We start from the raw sequence: 15,489 nt of genomic DNA, 5'->3' as shown, positions 1-15,489 counted from the left end.
GTTCAGCAGCAGCATTAGATTCTCACAGGACTGTGAACCCTGTTGTGAACTGCGCATGTGAGAGATCTAGCTTGTGTGCTCCTTATGAGAATCTAATGGCTGATGATCTGTCACTTTCTCCTATCACCCCCAGATGGCACCACCCAGTTGCAGGAAAACAAGCTCGGGGCTCTCACTGATTCTACATCAAGGTGAGTTGTATAATTTCATTATATATGACAATGTAATCACAACAGAGATAAAGTGCACAATAAATCTAATACACTTGAACCATCCCAGAACCGCCCCCCACCCCTACCCAGTCTGTGGAAAAACTGTCTTCCATGTCGCTGGTGCCAAAAAGGTTGGGGGCCGCTGCTCTAATCTACTGTCTGTATTACCGTTTTGTCAAATGTCAAGAATGTCTTTTCTTTCCTAGCATATTGGTTGCTATCCTAGGATTCTGTGTTGCATTTAGCTGTCAGATCTTCAAACACTTTAATAGACTATATATATATATATAGTCTATATATATATATATAGTCTATATATATATAAAACAATATATATAGATAACAATAACAAAACAACTATATATATATATATAGTTGTTGTTGTTATTGTTTTGTTTTTTTTTGTTGTTGTTGTTTGAGATGGAGTTTCACTCTCGTTGCCCAGGCTGTAGTGCAGTGGTACAATCCCGGCTCACTGCAATCTCCACCTCCTGGCTTTAAACGATTCTCCTGCCTAACCCCCCCACCGAGTAGCTGGGATTTCAGGCGTGCGCCATGACACCCAGCTAATTTTTGTTTTTTTAGAACAGACAGGGTTTCACCATGTTGGCCAGGCTCGAACTCCTGACCTCAAGTGATCTACCTGCCTCGGCCTCCCAAAGGGCTGGGATTACAGGCATGAGTCACCACACCTGAACGATAGACTTATTTTTAAATCCTTTTCAAATGGTGTCATCTGTATCTTCTCAGATGTGATTTCATCACTAGTCAACACCTGTCGACTGTTCTGCAAGGTGGCAGATTTCCTCATCTTTGTAATTTTTGTGAGTTCATCGTCAGCAGGTGTTGTCTTCTAAAAGCAGCCTGCACGTGCCGTGTTGGTGCCCTGGAATATCAGAGTTTTGCATTTGTCTCTGTGAGGGGTTCCTATGCGTGCACCAGTTGCAGCTGGCTTTTTTTTTTTTCCGTTTCTTAAGACAGAGTCTCTGTCACCCGGGTTGGAGTGCAGTGATGCCATCATAGCTCACTGCAGCCTTGAACTCCTGGGCTTGAGCAACCCTCTCACCTCAGCCTCCCTAGTAACTGGGACTGTAAGTATGTGCCACCACCACCACACCTAGCTGGTTGTTTGTTTGTTGTTTTTTGTTTTGTTTTGTAAAGGCAGGGCCTCACTGGCCAGGTGCAGTGGCTCACACCTGTAATCCCAGCACTTTGGGAGGCCAAGGCAGGCAGATCACCTGAGGTCAGGAGTTCGAGACCAGCCTGGCCAACATGGCAAAACCCTGTCTCTACTAAAAATACAAAAATTAGCCAGGCATGGTAGAGCACACCTGTAATCCCAGCTACTTGGGAGGCTGAGGCAGAAGAATAGCTTGAACCCGGGAGGCGGAGGTTGCAGTGAGCTGAGATTGCACCACTGCACTCCAGCCTCGGTGACAGAGTGACACTCCATCTCGAAGAAAAAAAAAAAAGAAAAAAGAAAAGACAGGGTCTCACTATCTTGCCCAGGCTGGTCTTGAACTCTGGGCCTCAAGCAATCCTCCCACCTCGGCCTCCCAAAGTGCTAGGATCACAGATATGCGCCACCATGCCTGGTCTGAACCATTTTTATGTCAATTTCTTAGCTTAGAGTTTCTGTCCCATGTGGGTGGCCCAGGCGTAGCACAGGCCCCTGGTTCCACATTCTTAGATATGACTCCGTTTACCCAGCGTTCGAGTGCTGCACTGGTTTCTCTAGTTTCACAAAAGGACAGCTCCTCTCGGGCTCCAGCTGTCTGCAGAGGGCCAGCTCCAGAACCTCTTGCTGTGTGTGAAGCTGTGGCTTTGACTCCCACCCCTAAGACATACCTGGTCCTGGACCCTTTATGGGCAACTTAGCTTCAAACCACTGGCTATGGGACCTTCTTCATTCCAAGAGCCTGGCTGTCATGTTTCCCCATCTTGTCTTTGAACAGGGAGATGGTGCACTTCTGTGTGTGTGTGGAGTGTGTATGTGTGAATATGTGCGTTGGCTTCCTACACCCGCTGGCTCAGCCAACTTGACTGAAGTCTCTTGCAGCTGCAAGCCTTGGGCAAGCCATATAAGCTCTCTGTTCCTCAATTTACCCATCAGGAAAATGGGATCACAATGGTACCCATATCACAGGGTGGTTGTGAGGCTTTAATGCTATTTAAGATATGCAACCGGCCAGGCGCGGTGGCTCACGCCTGTAATCCCAACACTCTGGGAAGCCGAGGTGGGCGGATCACCTGAGGTCAGGAGTTTGAGACCAGCCTGGCCAACATGGTGAAACCCCGTCTCTACTAAAAATACAATATTAGCCGGGCGTGGTGGCAGGCGCCTATAATCCCAGCTATTCAGGAGGCTGAGGCAGGAGAATCACTTGAACCTGGGAGGTGGAGGTTGCAGTGAGCCAAGATTACACCACTGCACTCCAGCCTGGGAGACAAAGTGAGATTCCGTCTCAAACAACAACAATAACAAAAAACCTACACCACCAAACCTTGTTTAACCTCTCGTTCCATTATCTAGAACAGCCATGTCAGACCAGAAGGGCACATCCCAGAACTCAAAACCATGCTTTTTCCTGGGTGAGGAGTAAGGGGTGGTTCTAGTTTTGGTAGTGTGTTGTGTGTATACATTTTCTGCAATCAACAGGAGTCACTTTTATGATTACAGGGAAAAGGGCAATCAATACTTAAAACAGTGGGCACCTGCTTAACTCTTTAAGCGCTGAGAGCCAGCTAGTGTTCAGTAAAAGCTTCAGGACGTGCTTGGCATGAGCTGACATTTTTTAAGGGGTTAGGATGGCTTGAAGGAGGAGGGAGGAGGGCAGCCATGGAGAGCGGTGTTTCCTGTACCGCGTGTGTTTGAGGGGGCAGGGGGAGCAGTTTTAGATTCACAGAAAAATTGAGCAGAAGGTGCAGAGATTTCCTATATACTCCCCACTCTCCCACATGGACAGCCTCCCCGATTTTCAACACCCCACACCAGAGTGCAGGTAAGAGAGCGAATCCACAGAGCAGACAGTGGTCACTCTTAGGGGTACTGCCTCGCCTGGCTCTGGGAAACCCAAACTCCGAGGGCTCCAAGCCTCCATTCAACTCTCCACCTACCCCCACCCCACAATTCAGCAACAACACTTTTTTTTTTTGAGATGGAGTTTCGCTCTTGTTGCCCAGGCTGGAGTACAATGGCACGATCTCTGGCTCACTGCAACCTCTGCCTCCTGGGTTCAAGCAATTCTCCTGCCTCAGCCTCCCGAGCAGCTGGGATTACAGGCATGTGCCACCACACCCGGCTAATTTTGTATTTTTAGTAGAGACAGGGTTTCTCCATGTTGGTCAGGGTGGTCTCGAACTCCCAGCCTCTGGTGATCCACCTGCCTCGGCCTCCCAAAATGCTGGGATTACAGGCGTGAGCCACCGTGCCCGGCTTTTTTTTTTTTTTTTTTTTTGGAGACAGGGGATCTGGCTGTGTTACCCAGGCTAGAGTGCAGTGGCGCAATTTCTGCTCACTGCAACCTCTGCCCCCTAAGCTCAAGCAATCCTCCCACCTCAGCCTCCCCAGTGGCTAGGACCACAGGCCACCACACTCAGCTAGTTTTTAATTTTTTTTTTTTCAGACAGAGTCTCGCTCTGTCGCTCAGGCTGGAGTGCAGTGGTGCGATCTCAGCTCACTGCAACCTCGACCTCCTGGGTTCAAGTGATTCTCCTGCCTCAGCCTCCTGAGTAGCTGTGATTACAGGCGCATGCCACCATGCCCGGCTATTTTTTTTTTTTTTTTGACAGAGTCTCACTCTGTCACTGGGCTGGAGTGCAGTGGTGCCAATCTTGGCTCACTGCAACCTCCGCCTCCCAAGTTCAAGTTATTCTCCTGCCTCAGCCTCCTGAGTAGCTGGGATTGCAGGCGCCTGCCACTGCACCCAGCTAATTTTTTGTATTTTTAGTAGAGACGGGGTTTCACTATGTTGGCCAGGCTGGTCTTGAACTCCTGACCTCGTGATTCGCCCACCTCGGCCTCCCAAAGTGCCGGGATTACAGGTGTGAGCCACCACGCCCGGCCAATTTTTGATTATTTTTAGTAGAGACAGAGTTTTACCATGTTGGCCAGGCTGGTCTCTAACTCCTGACCTCAGGTGATCTTCCCGCTTCAGCCTCCCAAAGTGTTGGGATTACAGGCATGAGTCACTGCACCTGGCCTAATTTTTAAATTTTTTATAGAGATAGAGTCTTGCTATATTTCCCAGGCTGATCTCGAACTCCTGAGCTCAAGCGATTCTTCTGCCTCGGCCTCCCAAAGTGCTGGGATCACAGGTATGAGCCACTGTGCCCACTAACACCACATTTCTTGTGCACGGCAGAGACTTCGCTATGTGGGCAGCCACAGCTCTGCCCTTTTGGCACTTTGAGGCTCAGGGCAGCTGTCAAGCAGGCGACTGCAGAACCATCTGCTGTACTGCCTCTGTGTTAGTAGCTTCCCAGGGGAGCCAGGGCCACTGGGAACGAAGAAGTTGGCCTGGCTCATCCAGGGACAGCTGGGAGCTTCACTGGGGAACTGGTGTGGGGAAGAGTCAGTGACAGGGTTGGGATGGGAGGGTCCCTGCAGACAGGCAGGCGTCCTGACCAGGGCTGGGTGGGCCTGAGGAGGCAAGCGCAGGCTGGGAGGCAAGAGCAGCCCTGAAGACTCCTTGGTCCTGTTGTCTCCATCTCCGTGACCCCTAGTGTGTCTTGTGCAGGGCCAGGCCTCTGCACGTGTCCGTAAAGGTCAAACCACCCCTCCAGAGCACCAGGAATTCCTTCCATCCACTCAGGTTTTTGTTGTTTTTTTTTTTTTTTTTTTTTTTTTTTTCTGAAACAAAGTCTCGCTCTGCCGCACAGGCTGGAGTGCAGTGGCACGATCTCGGCTCCCTATAACCTCTGCCTCTCGGATTCAAGTGATTCTCCTGCCTCAGCCTCCCGAGTTAACTGGGACTACAGGCACGTGCCACCACACCTGGCTAATTTTTTGTATTTTTAGTAGAGATGGGGTTTCACCGTGGTAGCCAGGATGGTCTTCATCTCTTGACCTCGTGATCCACCCGCCTCGGCTTCCCAAAGTGTTGGGATTACAGGTGTGAGCCACCACACCCAGTCTCACTCATGCTTCTTTTTTTTTTTTTAAACCGAATCTTGCTCTATTGCCCAGGCCGGAGTGCAATGGCGCGATCTTGCCTCACTGCAACCTCTGCCTCCCGGGTTGAAGCAATTCTCCTGCCTCAGCCTCCTGAGTAACTAGGATTACAGGCATGCACCACCACATCCGGCTAATTTTTGTATTTTTAGTAGAGATAGGGGTTTCACCATGTTGGCCAGGCTGGTCTTGAACTCCTGACCTCAAGGGATCTGCCCGCCTCGGCCTCCCAAAGTGCTGGGATTACAGGCGTGAGCCACTGCACCCGGCTGACTCACGCTTCTTTAAGGACACTCTTCGGCCGGGCGCAGCGGCTCACACCTGTAATCTCAGCACTTTGGGAGGCCAAGGCGGGTGAATAGGAGTTCGAGAGCAGCCTGGGCAACATGGCAAAACCCTGTCTCTATACGAAAAATACAAAAATTAGTCGGGCCTGGTGACAGGCGCCTGTAGTCCCAGCTACTCAGGGAGGCTGAGGCAGGACAATTGCTTGAACCCGGGAGGCGGAGGTTGCGGTAAGCCAAGATTATGCCACTGCACTCTGGCCTGGGCGACAGAGCAAGATTCCGTCTCAAAACAAACAAAAAAACCCATAAAAGTCACTCTTCTTCACAATATGGGGAGGTGGGGACCAGCTAGAGGTTTGGGGCTGGCCCTCTGCTTGGTGGTGGTTGGGATGGTCCCACAGGGGAGCCACTGTGGCCCAGAGGCCTGAGCCGTGTGGGCCCGGGCCTTATTTCCTGGACTGTGGGCTTCCTGGGTGCTGGGCCTGCTCCCAGGGAGTGGCTCCTCCCTGAACCGTCCCTTTGCCTTGGGAGCGGAACCACGCAATAGCCTGACTGGCCCTGGCAGCCCATGCCTTGTGGCCAGTCACCAGAGAGGGCACACGAGACCCAGGCCAGGGGTATCAGGGACAGCCCCTGTTCAGACTCTGCTAGTTTCCCTGCCTTTCACTACGTGACTGGATCACAGAGGAAGAAATGGCAAGAAACCGTGTCTAACTCTCCCTTGATACAAATTCAAAGCTGGCTTGGGGGATGGCCACCTTTGGGGCACATACCTGGACAGATCTAAGCCAGCAGCGTGGCTGTTTGCTAGGCACTGTTCTGTGCCTGGGGCTTAATTTACAGTAGTACGGCTGAATGACCATGAGGAGAGGCAAAGCCATCGCAAGACTGATCGCATTTCCTGAGAGAAGGGGCACCCGTGCCATGCAGGACCTGTAGAGAACCCCAGGTTTGGTCAGGAGGCAGAAGCAGGGGCAAGGGGAGAGCCCAGGCCTGAGACTTTCTTGGGGTTTCCATGGGAAAGGCGTGGCAGGGCAGGGAAAGAGTTTAAAATTGGCTAGTTTGAGTAATTCTAGCAGGCTCTGGGCTGCAGAGTGGCCTCCCGTCACCTGATACCTGGCCCTGGGTGATTTGGGGCAGGGAGAATCTTGGCTCACAGGGCGAGAATTAGATCAGGAGGTGGCTGGGGCTGTAGACTTGGGTTGTCTGTTTTATCTGTGTTTTTTTTTTTTTTTTTTTTGAGACAGAGTCTGTTTCCCCCAGGCTGGAGTGTAGTGGCCCGATCTTGGCTCACTGCAACCTCCGCCTCCCAGGTTCAAGCGATTCTCCTGCCTCAGCCTCCCTAGTAGCTGGGACTACAGGCTCGTGCCGCCACGCCCAGCTGATTTTTTGTATTTTTAGTAGAGACAGGGTTTCATCGTGTTAGCCAGGATGGTCTCAATCTCCTGACCTCGTGATCCACCCGCCTCAGCCTCCCAAAGTGCTGGGATTACAGGCGTGAGCCACTGCGCCCGGCTGGAAATCCACAATTTCAATGGATCAGAATTTGCCTGTCACTTTCTCTGTGCCAGGTACGGAGCGGGGGGGACATTTTAAGGGGACGAAATTTGGCGCTCCTCTTCTCGGGGGGGGGGGGGGGGGGGGGGGGGGGGGGCGGGGGCGGCGGCAGGGGTGGAACCCGGCACACGGACGGACCTCTGCCTCCTTGGCGCGCTGTAGGCGCGAGCCTAAAGTCGTCAGGCGACAGCCCCCGCCACGTTCCGGGGCGCCCCGACGGCTCCAGCAGCGGGTGGGGTGGGAGGCGTCCGGACAGTCCGGAGGCCCCGATGGCCAAGAGGAGCCTGGGCTGGAGGGGGCCAGGCCCGGGGGCGGCCGGGGGAGGGCCCGGGACTGGGGCAGAGGCAGCGCGAGGCAGAGACAAGCACTCGGACGAAGGCGCAGCCCCAGCCCCGGGGTGCGGAATGGGCACCTTCCGGGCCACTTGAGTCTGACACCTTGCAGCCGGCTCGGAGCCGGGGCGCAGCAGTCCCTGCCAGCCAGCTTTCGGCGCGACGGCACGCGGGCGCCCTGGGTGTGCGGGCTTCAGGCCCTGCACTCTCACGCATGCGCGGACCCCAGGCGTGGACTACAACTCCCGGGGTGCCCCACGCGCCTCCCGGAAGTGATAGCCCGGGTCGCCTCCGACCTCGGCGCTGGGCTGGCGCGTCGGGCCTGGGGAAGGGGCGGGCGCGGGGACCCGATGCGCGGAAGCGGAGGCCTAGATGGCTTCGGCGGGAGGCGACGACTGCGAGAGCCCCGCGCCGGAGGCCGACCGTCCGCACCAGCGGCCCTTCCTGATAGGGGTGAGCGGCGGCACTGCCAGCGGGAAGGTAAGGGGCCGGGCGGGCCGGGGTCTCGCCTCTCGCTGGTGCCTACGGGCGGCCCGGTCCGGGAGGACCGGGAGGAGACCACAGCCCCGGCCGAGGGGCCCCCTCCCGGGCCCGGTCCGGGAGGACCGAGAGGAGACCACAGCCCCGGCCGAGGGGCCCCCTCCCAGGCAGGGGCTGGTGCCTACGGGCGACCCGGTCCGGGAGGACCGAGAGGAGACCACAGCCCCGGCCGAGGGGCCCCCTCCCAGGCAGGGGCAGGGCGCGGGAGCGAAGGGGCTGCGGGCCGCGATGTGCCGGGGCGGGCTGGGGCGGGCGACGGGTTGGGGCGCTGGGCCTCGGGGCTCCCCCACAACCTCTCCGCCGGCCGGGTCCCTCGGAGCCCCAAGTCCGTGCTAACCCCGTTGGGCCCCCGCGGCCCTCCCGCTGAGACCATCTACACCTGTTGGTGTCCTCCCGCCTTCCGAGCATCCCCGCTAGGGGGCGGGTGGGTCCGTGTCTCCAGAAGCCGGCCCCGTGCCTGTCACAGGACGAGCGGTTCCAGGCAGGAATCCCGCTTCTGTGTCTCCAGTCGACCGTGTGTGAGAAGATCATGGAGTTGCTGGGACAGAACGAGGTGGAGCAGCGGCAGCGGAAGGTGGTCATCCTGAGCCAGGACAGGTTCTACAAGGTCCTGACGGCAGAGCAGAAGGCCAAGGCCTTGAAAGGACAGTACAATTTTGACCACCCAGGTAAATCGAGAGCCCAACGGTGTGGGGAGGGCAGACCCCATTCTGGGCGGCCGCTAACCAGCTGCGCTTGGGCCCAGGGTTGGATGGATGCAGACCCTCTTGGGCTGTTCCCCCCAACTCGTCATGCAGCCTGCAGTGGAGTTGGCTGCACAGTGAAGTCAGGGGAACTTTGCCAAGTTCTCTGGGCCCTGGATGTGCCCCCAGGAGGGTGGTTGGAGCCAGTCAGGAAGCCTGTTGCACTGTGGGGAGCCCTGCCTTGCCCTGCCCTGCCACAACTGTGATCCTGGAGAAATCCTCCCATCTTCTCTTCCCACGTTGGGGCCTTTAGGGCCCTCCACACACATCTCTGCCCACTGTGGCCCTTCATTTCCCTCCCCTGCTTTGGGGCAAAGTCCTCAGAGAGGCCAGTGTGGGAGGCGGTGGGTAAACTAGTGCTGGTGGCCTGCAGCTCCGGGCCAGGTAAACAGGGGCAGATGCGGCAGGGAGACACCTGTCACTACTAGAAGATTCCACCCTGGCTGGCTGGCATGGTCAGCCTTTTCCCAAGGACTTGTGGGAAGAAGGCCTGCAAAGCCGCAGTTAACTAACTAACTAACCAGTTAGTCCCAGAGAGACTGTTAGTTAGCAGTTAACTAACTAACTAACTAGTTAGTCCCAGAAAGAGAGAGAAGCAGAGGCCCAGCCTACCCACCTCCCAGGAAGAGCCGATCAGAAAACCCCTGTGTTCTGGCATCCCAGTGGCACAGAGCTTGGGCAGTGGCACAGCCTGAGAACAGCAAGGACAGGGTCATCCTGTAGTCTGCAGGGCTGCAGAGGGCGCTGTTGCTACCAAACATACACTGTACGGCAGTGTCCTAGTCTACCTGTGCTAGGGTCCTCAGTGTCCCCAGCACCCAGCTGTGCTGACCCCAGAGCAGAGAGGGTTCCCTGCTGTCCGCTGCACGAGGGCATCCACCTGTCTTGCCTTTGTCTCCAACCCTGCAGATGCCTTTGATAATGATTTGATGCACAGGACTCTGAAGAACATTGTAGAGGGCAAAACTGTGGAGGTGCCGACCTATGATTTTGTGACGCACTCAAGGTAAGCAGCTGGTTCTAGGGAGGGCCGAGGAGAGGGGCCAGCTAGGACGTCCCCTCTGGGGCTCACACAGACCTACCTGGTGGCAGGCCTCGCCCCAGTTGGTTTGTGTGGGTCCCCCAGCCCCTCCCACAGAGTCAGTGTCCCTGGAATGGAAGCTGACTGTGTGTGTGGCCCGGAGACCCTGTGTCTGCAGCAGAGCCCCTTTCCCTGTGCCCCCCTCAGGTTACCAGACACCACGGTGGTCTACCCTGCGGATGTGGTTCTGTTTGAGGGCATCTTGGTGTTCTACAGCCAGGAGATCCGGGACATGTTCCACCTGCGCCTCTTCGTGGACACCGACTCTGACGTCAGGCTGTCTCGAAGAGGTAAGGCGGCCGCGGGCCTCCCTGCCTGCCTGGCCGAGGCTGGCAGCAGGTCCTGAGGTCTGACGCGCGCCTGCCTCTTGCCGCCGCAGTTCTCCGGGACGTGCGCCGAGGGAGGGACCTGGAGCAGATTCTGACGCAGTACACCACCTTCGTGAAGCCAGCCTTCGAGGAGTTCTGCCTGCCGGTAACTGCACTTGCTGTCCTTTCACAAGGACACGTGGGACGCAGTACTGTGAGAGGGCTGAGTGCTGGGTGACAGTGGTCTGACTGAAAAAAAGGAGAAGAATTTGGCTCATTATGGCCACATACCCTGGGAGTAGTTCTCAGCTCTAAAAACATTCTCTGTGCCTGCTCTTCCCTCTGCCTAAAAAAGCCCCATATCTCCCCCACATCCACACTGGCTGCTTCCTCCCTGCCTCAGGCCCTTGCCCAGCGTCCCCGTTCAATACTGAAAACCCTCTGCACCCGGCGCCAGCCTCTCTGCCTGCTTCCTTTTTCCGGGGCACTTCTCATCGTCTGACACATCCTGGGTGCTTATTCCCCGCAGAGTGGGGAACCCCAGGAGCAGTTTAGTCTGTTCACTGCTAAGACCGGGATCTGGCCCTTAGAAGGTGCTTCAGAGCTGCTCCTCCACTGTCTGTGTCCCCAGGCTGCTCCGGGCCAGCGCTCTGAAATCTTGGAGCGAGCGCTGTGCCCCGATCCCAGCTGGCTCGCAGAGAGCGGGAACTCCCCACTGCACACCCACCTGTCTTTTCTCCATTTCTCCATCTTGTGTTTCTGGCTTGATGGGACTTGTGGCTCTACTCACATTGGAGTGTTTTGCATGGGAACATTTTGCCTGTTAAGGTAAAAATGCAGCACAAAGGAACTGAAACCAAGGTTCCTGCCTTTGATAACATAGGACAGTAAGTTCTATCTGCTGCTTTTTTTGTTTTTTTTTGTTTGTTTGTTTGTTTTTAGATAGAGTCTCTTTTTGTTGTCTAGGCTGGAGTGCAATGGCGTGATCTTGGCTCACCCCAAACTCCACCTCCCAAGTTTAAGCAATTCTCCTGTCTCACCCTTCCGAGTAGCTGGGATTACAGGCATACGCCACCACACCCAGCTAATTTTTGTATTTTTAGTGGAGATGGGGTTTTGCCATGTTGCCCAGGCTGGTCTCGAACTCCTGGCCTCAAGTGACCCACCCACTTCGGCCTCCCAAAATCCTGGGATTGAGCCCCTGTGCCTGGCCTTTTTTTAAATTTTATTTTTAATGAGGCAGAGTCTCGTTCTGTTGCCCAGGCTGGAGTACAGTAGTGCAATCACCGCTCACTGCAGCCTTGACCTCCTAAGCTCAAGTGATCCTTCCACCTCAGCAACCCGAGTAGCTGGGCCCACAGGCGTGCACCACCATGCTCGGTTAATTTTTAAATTTTTTGTAGAGATGGGGTCTCCCTGTGTTGCCCAGGCTGGTCTCCATCTCCTGGGATCTAGTGGTCCTCCCACCTCAGCTTCCCAAAGTGCTGAGATTACAGGTGTGAGCCACTATGCCTGGCCTATCTGCTGCTATATAAAGAAAACTTTTGATTTTTTTTGCATTCGCGCTGTCTGAAATTTCTAAAATAGAATTTTAAAAGTAAAGTAAACTTCTTTTAGTCTCTCATTCACAGAAAGATATTTGGCAAAAAGTAGGTGATTTGCAGTAAAACTCTGGACATCAAATCTGACTCAGCGACCTGAATAGGGAAGTGCTGTCACCTGCTATGTCCTGGGCCCAAGCCCCAGAGATGTTTTTGGTTTGTTGGTTTGCTTGCTAGTTGTTTGAAACAGGGTCTCCCTCTGCCACCCAGGCCCAAGTGCAGTGGTGAGATCTTACTTCACTGCAGCCTCCACCTTCCACCCTCAAGCGATCCTTCCACCTCAGGCTCCTGTGTAGCCAGAGACTACAGGCACGCACCACCACGCCTGGCTAATTTTTCCTCTTCTTTTTTTTTTTTTTTGCAGAGATGGGGTTTTGCCATGTTGGCTGGGCTGGTCTCAAACTCCTGGCCTCAAGCAGTCCACCCACCTCAGCCTCCCAAAGTGCTGGGATCACCGGTGTGAGCCACCGCGCCAGGTCCCAGCCCCACCCAGAGCCGTTCTTGAGCCTCCTTTTCCTTCACCTTCATGTTGAGTGGCTTGTGCAGTCCTCTGCCTGGACCCTGTAGGTATTTCCCAACTGTATTCAGGCCCATCCCTGCTGGCAGTTAAGACCCCTGTCAGCTCTCCTGGACTCCTCCAGCCCGTCAGACGATCAGACCAGAATGGAAAGCAGCCCTTGCCCTTGCGCTCATGCTTTCATGAGATGGGGCTCCACCAACTGCAGATACAGCTGTCCCCAGGACTCGGTCCCTGTCTGCCTCTTGCAGCTCGTCTCTTCTGCCCTCTTTGACCCAAATCCACATGCCAGCAGCACCCGCCCTTCCAAGTTCTGTCCTTCGGCCCAGACCCTGCCCTCCCTCTTCCCTCAGCTTTGTCTGATTCACGCATGTTCTCCAGGCCGCTCCCCCTTCCCTAAAGCCTCCCCCCCGACCCCCACCATCTGGCTGCGGGCCCTCCCCAGCAGCCCTGCATTTCCTGATATATCTCCATCCTTGTCCTTCCTCAGCAGCAGAGCTTCTGACAGGGAATGAGAGTCAGCGTTGAACCAGTGAGTGGTTGGATGAGGGAGTAAGGTACCGTCGGCGTCTCTGCCTGCAGTAATTATGCATGGCGGCAGCCGTCCTATTGCTGTGCCAGGGTATTTGCAGAAGCTTCATAATTCCAGAGGAACAATGTCACACTTTGTAGAAGTGCCACACTTAGCTTGGCCCAGTGAATTGGGTCGTTAGCGTAGCCAGCTGTCTCCTGTAATGGAGTGGGAACACTGGAAGGGGGCTGTCTCCTGTGATGGAATGGGGACACTGAAAGAGGCACTTTCTTTTGGCTGCCTCAGCTCCACTTTCTGCCTCACTTCTTGGATCATGGCCTCTCACACCTGGCTGGCTGATGACTGAGTCTGTGTCCCCCATTTGCCGATGACACCAGCACCTCTGAGCACCCCAGGGCCGCCCCTCCTGCTGTCGCATCTGTTTCTGAGCATCTTAAAATCACCTTTGAAGGAAAAGTCCTCACAGGAATCCCCCCCTTGTGCCTTACAGACAAAGAAGTATGCCGACGTGATCATCCCGCGAGGAGTGGACAATATGGGTAAGAAGCTGGCCTACTGGGCTGTCCCCCCGCCCCTCCCAGAGCTCGAGGCAGGGACAGTTCCACCAGCGTGCAGTTACTGAGCACTCCCCTGCGCACGAGGCCTGCCAGTGTTAATCTGCGGCACAGGGTTAAAATATGCTTAAAAATATATGTAGCTGGGCGTGGTGGCTCACGCCGGTAATCCCAGCACTTTGGGAGGCTGAGGCAGGGGGATCACTGGAGCCCAGGAGTTCCACAGCCTGGGGAACACAGCAAAACCCCATCTCTACAAAAAATAAGAAAATTATTTGAGCACGGTGGCATGCGCCTCTGGTCCCAGCCACTCAGGAGGCTGAGGTGGGAGGATTGCTTGAGCCTGGGTTGAGGCTGCTGTGAGCTGTGATTGGGCCACTGCACTCCAGCCTGGGCAGTAAAGTAAGAACCTGTTTCTTGAAACATATATATGTTCAAATCTGTTAGCAGAAAGTACTTTAAGCTGACTCTAACATAAATTCCTGGAAGACCAAGCTAAGAAGTCTTATTTTGCTGTGTCCTGATGCATGTTTCTGTCTGCTGAGATTTGACTCGAAGCCCCATGCACGCAGGCCTGTGCCTCAGGACAGAGGTTGGGCGCTCACTCCTGGCCGAGTGCTGCGGGGAGGGGCGGTCTCTATGGAGGATGGACGCAGCTAACCCGCTGCTTGTCTGTGTCTTGGCGCAGTTGCCATCAACCTGATCGTGCAGCACATCCAGGACATTCTGAATGGTGACATCTGCAAATGGCACCGAGGAGGGTCCAATGGGCGGAGCTACAAGCGGACCTTTTCTGAGCCAGGGGACCACCCTGGGATGCTGACCTCTGGCAAACGGTCACACTTGGAGTCCAGCAGCAGACCCCACTGAGGGGCTGCCGGGCCTCGGGGCAGGTCTCCTGCCCGGCATGTGTGTTCAGGGACTGAGCCTGGGGACGCCCACCCACACCCACTGCTTCCTCTCAGCGCACCCAGGGGGGTGTTAGCAGCGAGGCCCTCCTCACTCAGGAGTGGAAACTCGGACGTGTCACTCAGACTCAACTTGCTGGGACACTGACAGGCGTTCCTGAGGTTTTCAGCCACTTCCTCAGACTCATTGCGGTTTAAAGAGCTCTCTAGGTCACTGAGAAATGCCACAGAACGTGCAGGACGCCTGGGAAATGCCACAGAACGTGCAGGACGCCTGGGAAATGCCACAGAACGTGCAGGACGCCTGGGAAATGCCACAGAACGTGCAGGACGCCTGGGAGATGCCACAGAACATGCAGGACGCCTGGGAGATGCCACAGAACGCGCAGGACGCCTGGGAAATGCCACAGAATGCGCAGGACGCCTGGGAGGCTTCTGTGAGTAACATGAGGCACATTTTTGGGGAAATTGAGGAGACAGCCTGGACACTGTGGCTGGCCTGATGTTTTGTTGACAGTGAACCCACAGGGGGAGAGAGTTTTTTCCACTCTGATCTGGTTCTTACACACACACGTAACTCAAAAGTTTTGTGAACAAGTACTTTCCTTTTTTACATGTTACATGTCCTCATGTTTTCTGTTTTGTTCTGTTTCATAACACAAGGCTGGCTGTAGCCTACAAACCTAATTTCATGCCCCAGTGGTTCGCAGTCCAGCGTGGCCTACACGGATATGGGGAGCCACTGAGGGATGTTTTCCCTCCTTGCTTGTGCCTTAAAGGCAGAGAAGCAAGGCGGATGCCCCGGGAGCACCCAGCATCACACCCAGGCTTGTGCAGGGCCGGGCTGGGAGCCCGTGCAGCAGGGCAGAAGGCAGCGGAGGCCAGGTCTGTCCCAGCTGAAGAACAGTGTCCATGCACAGTCCTGCGTGGGGTCGGGCCCTCGCTGACCCTCACAGGAGCCCCCAAGGTGCTGTCTAGACAGGCTGTCTGACCCCAGGGTGGCTAGTGGCCATATGCAGGGAATGGTGCCTCTGGCTGTGGCACACACTGGGTCACCCAGGTCCCAGCAGACATGGCAGGTCAAAGTCAGTGAGCCTCCTCTGTGCTATGTGGAGCTCAAGGCCTCACGTGTGAACACCCATGT

At 55.2% G+C, this 15,489-nt stretch overlaps 1 protein-coding gene across 4 annotated transcripts in view; it reads left to right on the top strand.

The window, feature by feature from the left end:
* Nucleotides 1-15,489, top strand: part of UCK1 (uridine-cytidine kinase 1) — a 33,202-nt gene that overhangs the window by 16,676 nt on the left and 1,037 nt on the right. The window contains exons 3-10 of one of the 4 annotated variants that reach the window (XM_058445307.1): nt 134-191; nt 7,074-7,243; nt 8,610-8,769; nt 9,754-9,850; nt 10,073-10,215; nt 10,305-10,399; nt 13,374-13,422; nt 14,126-14,782. In XM_058445307.1, the coding sequence (XP_058301290.1) occupies nt 8,631-8,769; nt 9,754-9,850; nt 10,073-10,215; nt 10,305-10,399; nt 13,374-13,422; nt 14,126-14,307 (705 nt within the window). In that variant the 5' untranslated portion in view covers nt 134-191; nt 7,074-7,243; nt 8,610-8,630 and the 3' untranslated portion in view covers nt 14,308-14,782. Of the gene's footprint in view, nt 1-133; nt 192-7,073; nt 7,244-7,827; nt 8,042-8,609; nt 8,770-9,753; nt 9,851-10,072; nt 10,216-10,304; nt 10,400-13,373; nt 13,423-14,125; nt 14,783-15,489 lie in introns of those variants that run through there. The other 3 variants (XM_032165461.2, XM_058445306.1, XM_032165462.2) reach the window with 3 other exon arrangements.

Source organism: Hylobates moloch, unplaced genomic scaffold, assembly GCF_009828535.3.
Source record: "Hylobates moloch isolate HMO894 unplaced genomic scaffold, HMol_V3 SCAFFOLD_10, whole genome shotgun sequence".
NCBI lineage: Eukaryota > Metazoa > Chordata > Mammalia > Primates > Hylobatidae > Hylobates > Hylobates moloch.
Note: the sequence above shows the minus strand (reverse complement) of the source record. Positions and strands in the feature narration are given on the sequence as shown.